At 43.2% G+C, this 21,186-nt stretch overlaps 1 protein-coding gene across 4 annotated transcripts in view; it reads right to left on the bottom strand.

Moving 5' to 3' along the window:
- The window catches only part of LOC306930108 (uncharacterized protein), a 77,616-nt gene that overhangs the window by 21,898 nt on the left and 34,532 nt on the right, over positions 1-21,186 (bottom strand). For all 4 annotated transcript variants that reach the window (XM_079510852.1, XM_079510853.1, XM_079510855.1 and 1 more), the window contains one exon: positions 3,833-3,893. In XM_079510852.1, coding sequence (XP_079366978.1) covers positions 3,833-3,893 — 61 coding nt within the window. The remainder of the gene's footprint in view (positions 1-3,832; positions 3,894-21,186) is intronic.

Genomic DNA, 21,186 nt, shown 5'->3' with positions numbered 1-21,186 from the left:
TACTGTACAAAGTTCAAAACGTGTCGACGGTCGATGTGTGCAGGGATCAAACTGAGAACATTATTCCTCCTCCTGGGCCTCCTGCTCACTATAAATCATCTCCTTTTGTTTTTTGTTCAACATTTCTCACTTGTTTTTATTACTTTTCTTTTGCACAGTCCTATGTGTCTCTCTTATCTCCTAGCGTTTTGTGTTTTGTCTCTTTTTCCTCCTCTTGGCGTCCTCGCTATGTCTCCTCTAATTTATACTCCAGAGAAAAATCCTTGAGCCGAATGATTCATAGTTGGCGCAGGGCACCATGGTACAACTGAGTATGAATCATGATTCATAGTTGGCGCGGGGCACCATGGTACAACTGAGTATGAATCATGATTCATAGTTGGCGTGGGGCACCATGGTACAACTGAGTATGAATCATGATTCATAGTTGTCGGGGGGCACCATGGTACAACTGAGTATGAATCATGATTCATAGTTGGCGTGGGGCACCATGGTACAACTGAGTATGAATCATGATTCATAGTTGTCGTGGGGCACCATGGTACAACTGAGTATGAATCATGATTCATAGTTGGCGCGGGGCACCATGGTACAACTGAGTATGAATCATGATTCATAGTTGTCGTGGGGCACCATGGTACAACTGAGTATGAATCATGATTCATAGTTGGCGCGGGGCACCATGGTACAACTGAGTATGAATCATGATTCATAGTTGGCGCGGGGCACCATGGTACAACTGAGTATGAATCATGATTCATAGTTGGCGCTGGGCACCATGGTACAACTGATATGAATTCATAGTTGGCGCGGGGTAGCATGCTATGACTGTGTATGAATCATGATTCATAGTTGGAACAGGGTACCATGCTACGGCTGATATGAATGATTCATAGTTGGAACAGCTGGGTACCATGCTACGACTGATATGAATGATTCATAGTTGGCGCGGGGCGCCATGCTACAACTGAGAATGAATCAGGCCGCTTAAGGATTTTTCTCTCCCCAGTCCCACTCTCCCCAGTCCCCCATGATTGTCATGAGACAATCTGTTCCTTTTGCTTCCTCCACCCCCACTAGTGACTCCCGGCAGTACTTTTATTCAAGTACAATTTGAATTCCGGACTACTTATAGTGAAACATTTGAGTAGCCTACTTTTTCCACCACACAGTCGACTAGTCGACTAGTAAATCCACTAGTTGACTAGTTAAAAAATTCTTTTTAGTTTAGTTTAAAGTTTATTTTTTTTATTTCCCCCCCCCCCCCGATTTTGTAGGCCTCAAGATCAGGTAGATTATAGTTATAGTCACCATGTACACAGTTTTTCAATGACTAGTAAACTAGGCAACTAGTCAACTAGTAAAAATGACTAGAAGTGAATGCCCTAGTCTCCACCAGACCAGGTCAGGTTGTGGCCTCCTAGTGGTGCTATAATAGGCCAATGTGAACGGATTTGTTCTTACGCCTTTGATGGCAATTGGATGATTTGAGGCATTATGTTCCAAAAATGTGTTTTGCAAAGATCCACCTGTTGGTGGCGCTATAACAGGCTAATGTGAAAAGGGTGGGATATATTCCTCAGCCTAGTAGGAAAGTGCGTGAAAGATTTCACGTAAAATGATTTACAAAAGTCGGCCATATAACAGGCCATTCTGGAAAATTTGTTCTAGGGAGTATGTGTGCAAAGTTTGGCATCGACCGGGTTAACAGTTCCGGAGATTAGCTGGTAACGGACGGACGGACACACACACGGACGCAGTGCAAAACATACTCTCTCCCCATGCCTTCGGCCTGGTGGAGACAATTAACTCAAAACTAAAATAAAGGGACCCATCAAAATGTGTCCGCGACGCACAAAAATGGGTCCCGACCCACTATTCAAGGACCTCCAAATTGATATATTTAGAAGATTTGTGAACCCCAGCTGGGGAGGGGGTAGGGGGTGGTTCCTCCAGCTGGGGAGGGGGTAGGGGGTGGTTCCTCCAGCTGGGGAGGGGGTAGGGGTGGTTCCTCCAGCTAGCACGACGCTTAGTCCAAAATATCCACTCGCACACAATGATAGAACAAAATTGAATGGGTAGATTGCCATGAAATAAATCCCTGCAGGACGAACTCGACTGATTGATTGACTGACAAATGGTTTTTCCACTGTCGAGCAATTCTGGATCAATGAGGCGAGAGGAGTCTGAGATGCAATTTCAAGGTGGTGGTGGTGGTGGTGGTGGGGAGCTTTAATCACATGATAGCATGATGAGAAGTACATTAGACACAGACACACAGAGTCTGACAGATCGGTGCTAAAGCAGTTTCTGCCACGTACAGAAGGGATCAGACTAGTTATACAGTACGATAAGAGAGAAACTGGTTGTGTCAAGTACGCTGTATACCCAGACTATAGTGAAAATAGCAGATCTACAAGCGCACCACAACACAAATAATAACAAGGTCTGTATCGTGGAAACTCTTGTTTCTTATAATATGCAGGATATGTCAGAGCATATCATAAGGCAAAAGGTGAAGGAGAGCATAATAACAATATAAGATATAATTGTGCCATAATTCCTCATCACCACCATTTCCACCTTTTTCCTGTTTTACTGCATGTGTTATAAAGGTACTTTAGTTTACAACTTTTTCTGCTGTATTTGATGAATATACAAATACAGTAATAACACCCACCTGCCGTGCACCCTTTAAAATACATGTTCCTTTTTTTTGTGTATATTATATTCAGCACCACTGATGAGAGTACGAGGCTCTAAGGATGGCAATGCTCATGTAGTCAGTTCAAACCACCGCCTGTCTCTCTCACACACACACACACACACACACACACACACACACACACACACACACACACACACACACACACACACACACACACACACACACACACACACACACACACACACACACACACACACACACACACACACACACACACACACACACACACTACGCACACTTCAACTTTATTGTCAAATCATAGGTTTTCTATAAAAAAACTACTCCGTCTCTCTCTCTCTCTCTCTCTTTGTTGTTGCAGTAACTTCAGCTGAGAAGTAGAGAAGTAGGCCAGAAGAGAAATGAAATGTGCAAAGTGAGCTCCCTGCTGGCTAACTCCTACTGCACCACTCTGTGCACAGCAGTCAACATTAGATTAACTCTCGTCTCGAGAGTGCAGGGATGTAACCGTTTGGACCCGTTCGGTTACATTTGTACACTCTCGAGGGTTTCAGTCTAATGCAGAGGATCTTTACTGCATAGTGGTGCACACCACACCCACACATACTGTACAGTATATATATACAGTACGGACGGTACTTTAAAGTACAGTGAGTGAGTGTGTGGCAGGTATAGGAGGCAGAGGAAGACAGTGAGGAGGAAGGAAGGAAAGGATGAAAGAATTATGGAATTATGATTAGTTAACTAAAAACTAAAGAAATAACGAGAACTAGAATTGGAAGGTAATTTTAGTTGACTGCAATCGAAATAAAAACGAGGCTTTAAAAAAGAAAAAAAAAACTATAACTAACCAAAACTAAAACAAACTAAAATCATAGAAACTGTTTGTAGATCTCATTCTCCACGCTCGTACAAGTTCATTAGATCTGATATTTTTTATATTGTTCTGACCATGTTGGTCAAAGGTCAAAACGAAATATTCAACAAACATCCCATCACTTGCTACAGTATATGGTGCCCAGGCCAAATCGTATGCACCGTGTGTGTGTGTGCGTGTGTGCATATATGTGTGGTGCGTGCATGTGCGTGCGTATAGTACTGCGTACAGCAGCATGTGAGTGATTGTGTGTCTCAAGTATAGTTCACCTGGTGATGACTGGTCGCTGGATGCTACCAAGGTTGCCGGTGTGGGTCGGCGTCTCCTTATCTGCAAAAGAAGGAAGTCGAGGCAGGTGTTTATCTGCTGCTCAATGTGACCAGTGTTGATTTCGTAGACCGAAAACTAAAAATGAAACAAAAACTAAGCTATGATGACTAAAACTAAGACAAAATATATTGTCAATTTCATCAACAAATAAAAACTAGACTAAAATGTTAGGAGATCCTAGAACTAAAAGACCAAGTGATTTTATGTTTGGTTGCGCTCGGGTGTTGCACTCTAAAAATATCAGATCTACAAGCTCACCACTGTCTGTGAGCTGTACGTGTTACCTAGTGTAGCATACAACCTAGTGTAAAATCAGGCTTTACGACGCCATCAAGGGCCCACCCAAAAGCATTTTAGTCGACTAAATCAACTGTAATATTTAAAACTAAAACTAAAAGGTAAAACATTTAAGATGACTGAAATATGACTAACCCTAAATAAAAATGTGTTCAAATCTGACTAAAACAATCAAAATATCAAAATTCGCTGTCAAAATCAACATAATGCATTCAAATGAATCTTGCCACATCTCATCATGTCATCCTCATGCCCCATCCATCTCTCGATGTCACACACAGCGTAACCTTCACTTGATGTTCATTTGTTCAAGCGCTGACGTTTCTAAAACTATACAGGAGCACAAATAAAGAGTGACTTTTCCACATAAATCAGAGTGGTGTTACTAAATTGATTATTTTTTTACATGAATCGATATTCTTTTACATTGATTAAAATTATTTGTTTGATTAACTTTGTTAATTGATTTGCTTATTGATTTAATTGTAGATTTGTTGTTTTTCTTTTATAAACTACCTTGGGTACTACCAAGACCGCAGGTGTGGGTCGGCGTCTCCTTATCTACAACAGAAGGAAGTAGAGCATGTATTGTTACAGTATGTTTATGTATTGACTCACTGTACTAAAGCAGTGCATGGTTCCCAAAAACAACAGAAATTAGATATTCGCCCCGGGACCCACACTAGTGAAAAGAGCAGCTCTACAAGCTCACAACGTGGCGCGAAGCGACACGTTGTGAGCTTGTAGATCGGCTATTTTCACTACTTCTTAAATATTTGTTCTAATTTATGAAATGTCTTCATGACACTTCTTTAATAGAATTTCAACACAATTAATTGTGTTATTAATTCATGAAAAGGTTTCTATTTTGGGAATGTTTTTTGAAAATGTTTTGAAATAATAATTAAAAACTGAATGTAGGATACAATACATAAGGGACCCAAAAAAGTGTACCAAAGCATAGCACGTATAGTACTAGTCTGTACAGTACATGACACGCTCTCCCTGTTCCATCTCTCCCTCACAACCTGTTATGTACTGTACTGTCACACACACTTAACTTTCACTTGATCTTGTAAAATATATGCTGATGTGTTTCAAAAACAAAAACACATTATAGTGAGGAGCTTGTTTTTTGTCTCGTCAGCGGTGCCTCTGAATCCGATTCCACGTGTCCTTAAAATGCAGACCTGAAACCAATAAACTGTTTTCAGAGTGGTGTTCATAAAACATTTCTATGTGAGAAAAGTGCTGTGGTGAACCATTAGTACTGTTTATTTGCCCACACACAGGAGCCAGGTGAATACATTTCACTGCTACTATACGGTACATAAACTGAAACTGGAATGTAAATAAACAACCATTTGCATGCAAAAAAAATGCACACATTTCCATTCAGTGAGAAGATAAATGTACAGAAGACAAAGAAAAGGTTATGTTGAAAAACAGTATTGTTAGCATTATTCCTCTGCACACATAAATTATGTGTAGTGTGACAGGGTAGGAGAGGCAACCTACTCCACGTGCAAATAGTGTCACGCACACACATGTGCACGCAAGCAACGCACGCACGGCTGGACCTAGCTGACAGCATTGCTTACTGATGCTAAATGTCATGTGTGCTCTGGTCCTCCATGCATCTTTCTAAATGCTGCTCACGTAATGAGGAAGCAGCCTCATCCTCTGTGACAGCCAGGCACAAATGCTGCCAAATACTCAGACCATTGTGCGCTATATGATAATAACAATGAGGGCAACACCGTTCATTGTTTCCATGCTGCATATTAAATGTGTTTTTAAATGTCAATATTGGTAGCAAAGTGTGCACCTGTTCAGTTTACAAATGAAATTGAAGGTCTATAATGAAGGGGGCCAAAGCCTGTTATGATGCAAATGATGTTCACATTTCACATGGTCTATAAAATGAATGAGATGATTTGTATGGTCTTTAATGATAAAATATTTAAGCATTCTGTGCATCTTCGGGTATATCCAAATATCCATTTATATTCATCTTTCAAGCACAACATAATTGGGGTGAGATTCTAAAGAAAAATGCACTCAGCACATGGTGGACGTTTATCGCCATCAAGGTCAAACTAGGACTATTTCTTATTTCAGTATATCTAGTCAAAAGGTTTCTGCTGGTGAAAAGACGCTCGCCTTCACAGCCGCCACTTCAGTTCACTTCCTGCTGTCCTTCTCTCACCTGTTTATTATGTGTCTCTACCAAGGGCGATGGACTGCCGACTGCACTTATAGAAAACAGAAAAGAAAAACAACATACAAGAAAGGTGCACCTTCTCAAGGAGAGTTTCATGAGCACTGAAAGGGAATAAACACCCCTGGCATTTATTTTGTCTACAGAAAGAAAAAGGCTAGAGAAGGAATTTAATTAAGTTGGAGAAGGAAATTAATAATAGACAGTTATAATTCTCTGGCTTTCAAATTCACACTAGAGCAGAAATTGCTTCTGGTAACCTATACAATCCTACATGGGCTTTAACGCCATCTCTCCCTGCTATAATAAGGCTGTCAAGAGCTGAACAATCCTTAACAATTTGACAGAAATAAGCAGGTAGTAGGGCACTCGCCAATTGATAACCTGTATATGGTTAGGTTTGTCACTATACTAGATAAGAGTTGGAATTATGCCTAATTTATGCTCATATGTCATACAATGGCGCCGTGGGCCAAAAATAGCGGATAAGCTGGTGACGCGTTGTGTGAGTTTATAGATCGGCTATTTTCAGCAATTTCCGCTCTACTTTTCTACCACACACACCCCTGCTGCAGTTGGGAAATATAGTCAGGTCTTATCCTGCACCCTCCATGAACACCTTGCTGTATCTCATCATTGCATTTTGTCTCCCCTTTCTGTGTGAGTGATGTCTAAGTCACACACACACACACACACACACACACACACACACACACACACACACACACACACACACACACACACACACACACACACACACACACACACACACACACACACACACACACACACACACACACACACACACACACAAACTATAGTTCACCACTGTGACAGTTGTGCTGTGAACTCGGACATCCCTTTGAGTAAGAACGGTTTTCAAAACAATCTTTTTAGCTATCATTTTCTGGTGTGGTGGACGGTCCATTACATCTGGCTGTGTGTCCTCAACTGACACCACACACAATACTAGGATACTGCATTCATACTGTACTGTACTGTGTTAGAATGACTTGTACGAGGGGGAAACCAGCATTCTGTACTGTGTTAGAATGACTTGTACGAGGTGGAAACAAGCATTCTGTACTGTGAAGAATGACTTGTACGAGGGGGAAACAAGCATTCTGTACTGTGAAGAATGACTTGTACGAGGGGGAAACAAGCATTCTGTACTGTGAAGAATGACTTGTACGAGGGGGAAACAAGCATTCTGTAGAATGACTTGTACGAGGGGGAAACAAGCATTCTGTACTGTGTTAGAATGACTTGTACGAGGGGGAAACAAGCATTCTGTACTGTGTTAGAATGACTTGTACGAGGGGGAAACAAGCATTCTGTACTGTGTTAGAATTACTTGTACGAAGGGGAAACAAGCATTCTGTACTGTGTTAGAATGACTTGTACGAGGGGGAAACAAGCATTCTGTACTGTGTTAGAATGACTTGTACGAGGGGGAAACAAGCATTCTGTACTGTGTTAGAATGACTTGTACGAGGTGGAAACAAGCATTCTGTACTGTGAAGAATGACTTGTACGAGGGGGAAACAAGCATTCTGTACTGTGAAGAATGACTTGTACGAGGGGGAAACAAGCATTCTGTACTGTGAAGAATGACTTGTACGAGGGGGAAACAAGCATTCTGTACTGTGAAGAATGACTTGTACGAGGGGGAAACAAGCATTCTGTACTGTGAAGAATGACTTGTACGAGGGGGAAACAAGCATTCTGTAGAATGACTTGTACGAGGGGGAAACAAGCATTCTGTACTGTGTTAGAATGACTTGTACGAGGGGGAAACAAGCATTCTGTACTGTGTTAGAATGACTTGTACGAGGGGGAAACAAGCATTCTGTACTGTGTTAGAATTACTTGTACGAAGGGGAAACAAGCATTCTGTACTGTGTTAGAATGACTTGTACGAGGGGGAAACAAGCATTCTGTACTGTGTTAGAATGACTTGTACGAGGGGGAAACAAGCATTCTGTACTGTGTTAGAATGACTTGTACGAGGGGGAAACAAGCATTCTGTACTGTGAAGAATGACTTGTACGAGGGGGAAACAAGCATTCTGTACTGTGAAGAATGACTTGTACGAGAGGGAAACAAGCATTCTGTACTGTGTTATCAGAAGGACTTGTACGAGGGGGAAACAAGCATTCTGTACTGTGAAGAATGACTTGTACGAGGGGGAAACAAGCATTCTGTACTGTGTTAGAATGACTTGTACGAGGGGGAAACAAGCATTCTGTACTGTGTTAGAATGACTTGTACGAGGAGGAAACAAGCATTCTGTACTGTGTTAGAATGACTTGTAAGAGGGGGAAACAAGCATTCTGTACTGAAGAATGACTTGTACGAGGGGGAAACAAGCATTCTGTACTGTTAAGAATGACTTGTACGAGGGGGAAACAAGCATTCTGTACTGTGTTAGAATGACTTGTACGAGGAGGAAACAAGCATTCTGTACTGTGTTAGAATGACTTGTACGAGGGGGAAACAAGCATTCTGTACTGTGTTAGAATGACTTGTACGAGGGGGAAACAAGCATTCTGTACTGTGTTAGAATGACTTGTACGAGGGGGAAACAAGCATTCTGTACTGTGTTAGAATGACTTGTACAAGGGGGAAACAAGCATTCTGTACTGTGTTAGAATGACTTGTACGAGGGGGAAACAAGCATTCTGTACTGTGTTAGAATGACTTGTACGAGGGGGAAACAAGCATTCTGTACTGTGTTATCAGAATGACTTGTAAGAGGAGGAAACAAGCATTCTGTACTGTGTTAGAATGACTTGTACGAGGTGGAAACAAGCATTCTGTACTGTGTTATCAGAATGACTTGTAAGAGGAGGAAACAAGCATTCTGTACTGTGTTAGAATGACTTGTACGAGGAGGAAACAAGCATTCTGTACTGTGAAGAATGACTTGTACGAGGTGGAAACAAGCATTCTGTACTGTGAAGAATGACTTGTACGAGGGGGAAACAAGCATTCTGTACTGTGTTAGAATGACTTGTACGAGGGGGAAACAAGCATTCTGTACTGTGAAGAATGACTTGTACGAGGGGGAAACAAGCATTCTGTACTGTGTTAGAATGACTTGTACGAGGGGGAAACAAGCATTCTGTACTGTGTTATCTGAAGAATGACTTGTACGAGGGGGAAACAAGCATTCTGTACTGTGAAGAATGACTTGTACGAGGGGAAACAAGCATTCTGTACTGTGTTAGAATGACTTGTACGAGGGGGAAACAAGCATTCTGTACTGTGAAGAATGACTTGTACGAGGGGGAAACAAGCATTCTGTACTGTGTTAGAATGACTTGTACGAGGGGGAAACAAGCATTCTGTACTGTGTTAGAATGACTTGTACGAGGGGGAAACAAGCATTCTGTACTGTGAAGAATTACTTGTACGAGGGGGAAACAAGCATTCTGTACTGAAGAATGACTTGTAAGAGGAGGAAACAAGCATTCTGTACTGTGTTGTCTCGCCGATAGTGACTTGTACGAGGGGGAAACAAGCATTCTGTACTGTGAATGACTTGTACGAGGGGGAAACAAGCATTCTGTACTGTGTTAGAATGACTTGTACGAGGGGGAAACAAGCATTCTGTACTGTGTTGTCTCGCCGATAGTGACTTGTACGAGGGGGAAACAAGCATTCTGTTCTGTGAATGACTTGTACGAGGGGGAAACAAGCATTCTGTACTGTGTTAGAATGACTTGTACGAGGGGGAAACAAGCATTCTGTACTGTGTTAGAATGACTTGTACGAGGGGGAAACAAGCATTCTGTACTGTGTTATCTCGCCAATAGCGCTGCCTAATTGGATATTCAGACTAGAGGAGGCTTCGTTTCCTTTCAGCGCTGCAGCCAGGATGAACGATAGGAGGCCGCTGTGAATGTTAATTATGTTGTTGTTGTTGTGTTGTAGTAGCATACAGCTTTTCATTGCTATGAATCTAAATTGGGACATATATAGTTCTGTCTAATTATGCTGAAATACAGTACGTGTGCACTGGATGTGTATGCATGACGTAAACCATAGTATATTCTGGGACAAACATTTGCCGTAAATAGCCGACCTACAGTACAAGCTCACGTGTCTCGTATAGCGACACATTGTGATCTTGTACATTGGCTATTTTCGATAAAGATATTTGTTGTATAGACGGGTAGTATAGAACCCTGGGACTCCGGTCAACTTGGAGATTGGATAAGCAGCCATGCCTACATTTAGTTTCTCAGTTCCGGCAAGTGCGTCACTCAGCCTCAATCATCCGTAGCTGTGCAGAACCGATTCATTGTTACTCTCGACACCATGGAAGCAGCACCCTAGTGCGTGAGACACACATACCGCTGCCCCCGGAGCCTTCGCAATGCCAGCCTACGTTCCGTTTAGAATGCAGCTCAGATCCTTTTCCCAACCAAATACAAAAGGGCCCTTCTCCTAGCATGCGGTGGGCAGGCAGCGTCTTTGAATGACCACTGATATTATGGTCTATGGGGAATGTGGGAGAATTAAGCTTTTGAGCATAGCTCTGTGTGGCGCCTAATGACGCCCCCTTAGCTGTACTACAATCACTGAAAACCATGGCCTCGGGTGGCTTTTTGCTTTAATAAAATATGCCAACGTGAAAATTATGCACATTATGCCAATTAAAAGTAGTAGTAGTCCCAGACTGTCTGGACAACGAAAGCGCTTGACACAGTACAGTATGCAGCCTTACATTCAGAAGGACAATTAAGCTTGTCGTTCTTAAAGAAGAACCTGTCAGTATTATGACACTGCATGGCCTATTTCTCACCTAAAATGTTGTTTGAATGTTAGAAATTGTTTTTGTGAATCAAAATTCACAACAAAGTCGAACATTCTGAAACACTTCAAGTGTTTTTACAACAGCTTTGGCCACAGCAAAATAAAGGACTGTCCTTTTTAATCAATGTTTTATTGGTTGGAAAGAAAATGTTGATGAGCAGAGGAAATGCCCACCCCGCCTTGACCATCAATGATATGATGTGATGATGTTTTGATATATACCGTATACTGTACATACTGTATGTCATGGTGTTGTTACTGTTATGACTGTATATGGGGTTTAAGAGTCAGTATCGGCCAAAACTAAAATTGTGGCGTCGGGATCGGATCGGGAACGAAAAAAGTGTATCAGGACATCCCTAGTATGAGCGTTATTTCCTCATTGGATACGTCTACACTACACTATGAAGCTATCAGGCAAAGGAGGACATGCTGTGCTCAAGGGTGCAGAAATCAGCCTCCCTTATAGTCATCAGTGGGCCAATTATTCCCCACTGTAGAAAAAAAAAAGAAAGAAAAAAAAAAGATCCATCTCTGTCTTGCGATTTCTCATCTTTCATCATCATGACACATGACATGAAATATGATCTTGTCACCTTATGGGCTAATATCAGCACCCACCATTATAAATCTGCTCATGGAATCTTTTCCCATTCATTCAATAGCCGTACTGAATAGCATGATGCTTTGAACTACTGGACTGGACTTTCCTCTGTCTCTCTCCAACGTGAAGGAATACAGGAATATTATTGTACACTACACTTTGACTTTCAGAGTTAGCACTCACTCTGGACAGTACGGTCACACATTAAATTGAGAAGGGATTTCCTGGTCTCTTAATGTCTCAGTTTCAGTCTTACAACGACACCTCCCTGTCTCGTTCACACTGTCTTTCTCTCTCCTTCCACCGTCGTGTCCTCAGCGACATGACTCTCAATCACTCCTTTCTCTCACCGACTCCCAGTGGTGGAAAAAGTACTCAAATGTTTTACTTATGTAAAAGTATCAATACTGCAATGCAGATATACTCTGTTACAAGCAGAAGTCCGGAATTCAAAATGTACAGTACTTTTGTAGGTTTTGGTAAACTTTGGTAAAAACGTTTCGAAAATAGATGCATGCGTGCGTGCGGGGGTCAGATATTGATTCGATACATGAGTTGTAATTTAATCGCTTGAGGTTAATGGATCGGTGGACATGCTCACTCATACACACAGAACTAAAAAAGAGCTAAATCTCAGAAGGATGACATGAGAACGTGAGGTTGAGTACGGTGATCAAAGAGCTAAAGGATGACATGAGAACGTGAGGTTGAGTACGGTGATCAAAGCCACAGCATCTATCTCTGGTATAAGCCCCCTGGGGTTATGCTTCTTGCCGCGCATCACGACACGCTGTGAGTTTGAAGATCAGCTTCTTTTCCTTATTAACCATATTATGTTCTCTGTTGCTCTCGCTGTGTCTGTGCTGTTTATATAACATCAAGGGAGTGATTTCCTATATCGTTCAAATGAGGAGGCTTTTTAAAGTTGAAAGAAGTGGAATACAGATTAAATGTATGTACAATTTATTCCTGAGCACAGCTTCATCTCTTCTCCAGGAAGGACTGAATTGCCTTAATGTACAGCCTGGTATGCATGGCAAGATCTCTCTTGTTCTATAAATCAAGTCCACTCTGAAATCCGTGTCTTAGAAAATGGCCTCCCTGAGGCGACAGCAGGTCTTATTTATCATGGTCGCGTTGAAGCACACTTTGGACGTGACTGAAGGATGAATGAGGGGGGCTCAGGTCTCAGGTGTGAAACCTCGTTAGGAATACTATTTTCTGTAAATGTCACATTCCATCATCCTAACTACACAGTCAAATCCTTTAAATTGGGTCAACTGGGGAAGCATCTTTGATGCGCGGTTTAGTATTGTGTAAGTCTTGTGTTTTATAATTCAAGTAAAAGTATTATTATGTTTTTGTCATGGGCACTGAACTGGCAATAGGTGGTGGGCGTGTTCAGCATAGCGCTGGAGCTTTTAATTTGTGACGGGTGGTATTCACCTGTGGGGATTTGGACAAAGAGCGGGGGTGAGAGTGAGAGTGACATTTTAAGTTGACCATAAGTGCTTTGTATGGGAACTGGAACTGTTGAATTTGTACCCGTTTTGTCTCCAACTCCCTCATCAGCCCACCTGTGAACACTTTGCCCATTTACCTGCTCCCTTTATAAATGGACTCCTTACAAACACTCACTGTCAGAACATTCGTCATTGTTCCCCGAGTTCCTGGTTTTCGTTCTTCTTGTAAGGTTTGCTTTTTGGACTCTACTACTGGCTTGTATTCTGTCTTTTTGTACTTTTGAAAGTTTGGCCTTTTGGCTCTCCTGAGTTTCCTGAGCTTACAGCTACTAGTAATCTGTTTGTTTACCCTGTTCTGCCTTGGACTTAAATAAATCTTTTGATTTTGAACATTCCTATTTGTGGCGTTGCATATTGGGTTCAGTCATCCCGCTATCTTGACATGCACAGTGTTTTAGTTGGACTGCCTATTTATAGCTGCGATTGGGAGGGGAGACTTATTTCCCTGCACACTACTCTGTCATGGTCCAGAGATTACATGCCTTTAAATTGGTGGCAAAGGGTACAGTAAAGGCTCACGCATACTCCAGTTAGGTGATAAGCTAACGTTTTCACCTAAACGGTGGTTTTGATACTAGGCACACATAGTCCAACACCTAAACCCTCCCTCCAGAGCGAGCCAGGGTGAAAACAGAAGTGTTGGGGTGAGCGCCGCCGGTGAGTCGCTTATCACCGCAGCTCATGGCGTCATGTTGTAGTTTTCCCAACAACCGCGGTGGTCACCTTATCACCTACTGTAATGTCGAAAGTCCTTGCGACTATACATTATATGCCCATATATGGAGATCCCTGATGTCGTGTCGTGAGGCGTGGGGTGACTAACGGACGGACTGACGGAAAATGCACCTTTTCATAGTAAATGCGACCTGCGGTCGCAATCAATGTACTTGATGTATATATCCACTTACATCTGAAGTTTTCAAGTAAGGACAGTAAGGAAATTCTGCCTTATAGCCTAGCCTATTTCTTTGATAGCGTGCAGTTTCACAGAGTACCTTTTTGGCTGGGCCAGCAACAGCTGGGCCTGCCCAATAAATGTGTCTGAGAGTGACCTGACTGGCTGACTGAAATGACTGTTTTCTATTACTGTACATCATCAGGGTCCATTTAGAGCAGCTCCATCATTCAGGAGGCTCTGTGCACAGCAGCTGTATTCAGGAGGCTCTGTGCACAGCAGCTCCATCATTCAGGAGGCTCTGTGCACAGCAGCTCCATCATTCAGGAGGCTCTGTGCACAGCAGCTGTATTCAGGAGGCTCTGTGCACAGCAGCTGTATTCAGGAGGCTCTGTGCACAGCAGCTGTATTCAGGAGGCTCTGTGCACAGCAGCTCCATCATTCAGGAGGCTCTGTGCACAGCAGCTGTATTCAGGAGGCTCTGTGCACAGCAGCTGTATTCAGGAGGCTCTGTGCACAGCAGCTGTATTCAGGAGGCTCTGTGCACAGCAGCTGTATTGTTAATAATGTGGGCCTATTCCTTTACTTTCTCCATCCCTCTGGCTCTGCTACACCAGTGGGTCTCAAATTGTCCTTGAGTGGGTTCCAAATGGTCCTGTACCGGCGTGAAACTCTGAGTGTGTACAAATAGAACCAAATGGAACCAAATGGAACCAAATGGAACCAAATGGAACCACTGTGCTACACTAAAATGGACAGAGTAACATTGGCACACAGGTATTCTCAGAATTCTTTTCAACTGAAAGGCTCTCCAGCTTTTCATACACAGTCCAGCCTTACATTAAAGGTTGTGGTTGTGGTGTATTTTCACACACAACATGGTCATAAGTGGCCGTCATAAGTGGGGATAAGTGGCCGTTTCTTCCAGTGTCACATCTCAAGAGAGAGTGTTTTGATGGACACAGAGTCCTCCCCATGAGGCTGATGCACCCTGCTGCAGAGTCCTCCCCATGAGGCTGATGCACCCTGCTGCAGAGTCCTCCCCATGAGGCTGATGCACCCTGCTGCAGAGTCCTCCCCATGAGGCTGATGCACCCTGCTGCAGGTGATGGACACAGAGTCCTCCCCATGAGGCTGATGCACCCTGCTGCAGAGTCCTCCCCATGAGGCTGATGCACCCTGCTGCAGGTGTCACAGAGTCCTCCCCATGAGGCTGATGCACCCTGCTGCAGGTGTCACAGAGTCCTCCCCATGAGGCTGATGCACCCTGCTGCAGGTGGACACAGAGTCCTCCCCATGAGGCTGATGCACCCTGATGGACACAGAGTCCTCCCCATGAGGCTGATGCACCCTGCTGCAGGTGTCACAGAGTCCTCCCCATGAGGCTGATGCACCCTGCTGCAGGTGGACACAGAGTCCTCCCCATGAGGCTGATGCACCCTGCTGCAGGTGGACACAGAGTCCTCCCCATGAGGCTGATGCACCCTGCTGCAGGTGATGGTCACAGAGTCCTCCCCATGAGGCTGATGCACCCTGCTGCAGGTGATGGTCACAGAGTCCTCCCCATGAGGCTGATGCACCCTGCTGCAGGTGGACACAGAGTCCTCCCCATGAGGCTGATGCACCCTGCTGCAGGTGGACACAGAGTCCACCCCATGAGGCTGATGCACCCTGCTGCAGGTGGACACAGAGTCCTCCCCATGAGGCTGATGCACCCTGATGGACACAGAGTCCTCCCCATGAGGCTGATGCACCCTGCTGCAGGAGTCACAGAGTCCTCCCCATGAGGCTGATGCACCCTGCTGCAGGTGATGGACACAGAGTCCACCCCATGAGGCTGATGCACCCTGCTGCAGGTGATGGACACAGAGTCCACCCCATGAGGCTGATGCACCCTGCTGCAGGTGATGGACACAGAGTCCTCCCCATGAGGCTGATGCACCCTGCTGCAGGTGATGGACACAGAGTCCACCCCATGAGGCTGATGCACCCTGCTGCAGGTGTCACAGAGTCCTCCCCATGAGGCTGATGCACCCTGCTGCAGGTGGACACAGAGTCCTCCCCATGAGGCTGATGCACCCTGCTGCAGGTGGACACAGAGTCCTCCCCATGAGGCTGATGCACCCTGCTGCAGGTGGACACAGAGGCCTCCCCATGAGGCTGATGCACCCTGCTGCAGGTGTCACAGAGTCCTCCCCATGAGGCTGATGCACCCTGCTGCAGGTGTCCTCCCCATGAGGCTGATGCACCCTGCTGCAGGTGTCCTCCCCATGAGGCTGATGCACCCTGCTAGCTGCAGGTGTCAATCAGGGGATTACTGAAGCATGCTGGGTGATCTAGGGCCCCTGGGATATGTACTGTACGTACAGGGACTCTCGCACAAACACCTCTGACTCTCTCTCTCTCTCTTTCTCTTTGACTGTCTGTGGTGGAAAAAATATATTTTTTTTTAAAGTAAAATTATTAATACTGCAATATAGAAATACTCTGAGTCCGGAATTCAACATGTACTGAATGTACCAAAAGTAAAAGTAGTCATGTCCCACATTTCAACTTTCAAGTCTTCAAATGTATAAAAAAAAAAATCTATTCTACAATCTACAAGCTCAGAATGTGTCGCATCGCGACCAACCCAACAAACTTGCAACGCGTCGCAGGCTTCGCAGCGTGTTGTGAGCTTGTAGATCAGCTATTGCACAATGGAGACATACAGGTTGTTTCACCTGACGTGTCATTCTTGTTTTTTACTGAAATGATTTCGATTTTTTGTTGTTATAGATGATATTGAATTTTGTTGTTATTCTTCATGTCATGTCTATGAATTGATTGCATAGGTATAGGGCATAAATGGAAAAAAGACCGCAAGGACTGAGTAGAAAACAAAACAATTAAATAACCATTATCTAAGACCTATTATTGTCATGTACTCCATTTCATTTTTCTACTATTACATTTGTGACCCCTCACAGTAGTTTGATATACAAGGGGGCCATGGTCATTTTTCAGTTTACATATTATGAAACTGCATAATGTAACCTTTCATATGATGTATATGCTCATTGAAATTGGGTGAAAAATGAAGAAGATATGACCATCTGAAACTTGTTGAACCAGAAATCCCAAACTATAGAATTTATATTTGCTACAAACATGTCTATTTTTAACACGCTTCTACTTGCAACACATGCTGCCACTTTTACTGTTCTGTTTCAACGTGACAATAAACCACGTAATCTAAAAACACATGCTATTTAATTTCCATCATATGCTGTATTTCTCTCTCGCATCAATCATACCCACTACTCAAAACAACATCTTCATTGCATACTTGTGTATTTTTGCACCAGTAACACAACACTGTGTTTCTACAACGCTAAAACAACCATTTCTCTTGTGAGGACCCTTGTTGAGGAATGGTTCTTACAGTGTCTGTTTCTCACATTCTACTGATCTTGTGGGGGCGTGCACATACACACGCACAGTCGCACACACACACACACACACACACACACACACACACACACACACACACACACACACACACACACACACACACACACACACACACACACACACACACACACACACACACACACACACACACACACAGAGACTTGTGGCGGGTCACAGTGGTCTTACAATTAAAATGAGGTCAAAGGTTCATGGTGGCAGGTGGCTCGGCCACTTTAGAGTGCTATGCAGCCAAATCCCATCTTTTGGCCCACACTGCATTTGCAACTGACCAGATCGGATCCGTCACAGATCTGTGTTCACACTGGCAGCTAAATCCAGCCTGAATCAGATCTGAGCCACATCCAGACTGGAATCCGATTTGTTTAAATAAGTCGGTTAGATCAGGTTACCGCGTTCAGACTTTGAATCAGATTTGAAACCAACTCTGAATGTGGCTCAAGTCACATTTGTAAAAATCTTATTCCATATAATTATGCGACTTGTCTGTGTTTAGACTGGATGTGGCACAGATCTGATTCAGGCTGCATTTGGCTGCCAGTGTGAACGGGGCCACAGACCCAGTTTGAATCAGACTCCCATGGTGTCTTGAATGTCTCCCATCTCTGCCCTAGGTGTCCTCCTGTCTCTCTAAAAAGAGCCAAAAAAAGAATCTTAAAAAAAAAAAAAAGAGAAGAAAATGGGGCAAACTCCCGGTGGCAAGCGGCCAGGGTTGGTCACGCTGTTCCAGGCTGAGGACTCCCTTGTGTCTGAGAGTCTTCAGACACAGCCCTGCATGGGAAACAGAATGTCTCCTTTCATGTCTGTTTTCTGCTGTGGAGGAACACATCAACACCGGGCTGGACGCATGATGCAAGATGAATGCTTGTCAGCCAACAAAGACAGGGAGAGAGAGAGAGAGACGCACGCACGCACAGCGAGAGAGACGCACACACACACACACACACACACACACACACACACACACACACACACACACACACACACACACACACACACACACACACACACACACACACACACACACACACACACACACACACACACACACACACACACACACACACACACACACACACACACACACACACACACCTTCACAACAACATGGTGTTAACAGAGAGATGTGCAAAGATTTCAGGATTTCTCACAGACAGTGCAAAATGTTTAGTCCTTTGTTATGAGATCAACTATTCTGTTGTGGCGTGCTACTGTATGTAAAGGCCTTTATAGGCATAACAGCCATTCAGAATATGTGACATGGTTTCTGTAACAAGCCCTGTGGTGTGATGCAAGCAATGAGGTGCATGGGTGGAGGGAAACCAGAGGGAAAGGTTGAGTTTGGTGGGAAGGACCTGTAAGGTCACTCTCTCACACACACACACACACACACACACACACACACACACACACACACACACACACACACACACACACACACACACACACACACACACACACACACACACACACACACACACACACACACACACACACACACACACACACACACACACACACACACACACACACACGGTTCAAGCCTAACCAGCACTCGCCAGTGGTGTAAAGTAACTAAGTACATTTACTCAAGTAATGTACTTAAGTACAGTTTTGAGGTATTTGTACTTCCTAGTATTTTTCCAATACTCCATTCCACTCTCGGATCCAAATGTTGTACTTTAAACCCACTACATTTATTTGAAAACTTTAGTTACTAGTTACTTTGTAGATTTTGATTATTATTACAAAACATACATTAACTACTTATACCCTTATACCTGTATACATTTCAGCCATTTGAGAATAGTTCTGCTATTTTCAAAAGATGTGCATACATTAAAATGGGACATTCTGCATAATAAGTACTTTTACTTTTACTCAACATAACTTTGAATTCCGGACTTTTACTTTAACAGAGTATTTCTATATTGCAGTATTGATACTTTTACTTAAGTAAGAAATGGGAGTACTTTTTTCCACCACTGGCACTCGCTCGCAGCCTCACATCCATCCAGCGGTCTAGTGGTCAGTGGCGTGCACAGATAGACACTAGGGGGTGCTAGAGCACCCCCTGCCCTTTTGGCAATGTGCCCTTTTGAAAAAAAAAGAAAAAAAAGAAACTTTTTTTTTTTCTTTTTCAAAAATAGCAGACCTACAAGCTCGTAGCGCGCCACTCGGTGGCGCGCTATGAGCTTGTAGATCTGCTATTTTTCAATAGCTAAAGCATAACATAATGCTAACACCAAAAGGGGTTCCCGCCCAAAATAGATTAAGGCAACCGGCCGGTTCCACGCGCTGCACAAGGTGCCCTTTTTTAACTTGAGCACCTGCCCCTCTAAATGTCTGTGCACGCCACTGGGGACATGTATTTTTGGAAGGCCCTGCAGACTGTACTGAGGGACAAACAAGGACACCATATTACCTCTGCTGAGAATCTGATGTGGGTCATAAAGGTAAAACACTTTAAATGGACCATAATATTGCATACACGGATATGTCTTTCATGTGAACAGACACAATGAGTTTTTAATGAGAAAGACTAGGGTAATGTTTCACCAACAGGTGTACCAGTATTCATCAGAGCATACAAAGTAATGTACCCACCAATGAGACACCGTTAACTAGTATGAGGGACTAGTATCACAACGCATTGTGAGCTTATAGATTGGCTATTTTCAAATGGCCTGAAATAGGGCTGAAGTGGTTAATGTATGTTTTTTGTAATAATAATCAAAATCTACAAACTAGTAACTAAAGTTTTCAGATAAATTAATGTAGTGGCGTACAAGTGCAATATTTGGATCCGAGATGTAGTGGAATAGAAGTAAAAGTAATGGAAACACTCAAGTGAAGTACAAATACCTCAAAATTGTACAGTACTTAAGTAAATGTACTTTACACAACCACTATGCAATGTGTTCCAATACGTTCAAGGGTTATAGGACTAATGGCCAGCCCTACACATTACATATTCATGGTGTCCTGTGTCTAGCATCTGTTTCTCTCATTGACCACTATTATGCAACTATGAACAGTCTAGAGACCACACCCATTAATGACACTATAATGTATACGTTTATATAATAAACTTACAATAGACTAAAGATTTATAATGAAAATGATATAATCTCTGCTGTCTGGAAGAAACCATCTAACTCCAAAATGTACAGAAAACTATTTTTAAAACAAAGCAATACTGCCTCATCAAAGCTGGTATTGTGACTTTTATATCTTTTTGAGGGTTAAGAGGTTTTGTCCAAAGCGCTTTTTAATACTTTTCATTAGCATTGGTTCAATATTTTTTTAACCAACACACAGACATAAATGGTGTTCAAAAGTATTGAAACACGCACGCATGCAAGCACGCGCACACACACACCTCTTGCAAACCCTCTCTAAGACAGAAAGTGCTAGTATCCTTGAGAAAAAGTAGAGCAAGAGATATACATGAGAGAGAG

The sequence above is a fragment of the Electrona antarctica genome (genome assembly GCF_951216825.1).
Source record: "Electrona antarctica genome assembly, chromosome: 9".
In the NCBI taxonomy this organism is placed as follows: Eukaryota; Metazoa; Chordata; class Actinopteri; order Myctophiformes; family Myctophidae; genus Electrona; species Electrona antarctica.
Note: the sequence above shows the minus strand (reverse complement) of the source record. Positions and strands in the feature narration are given on the sequence as shown.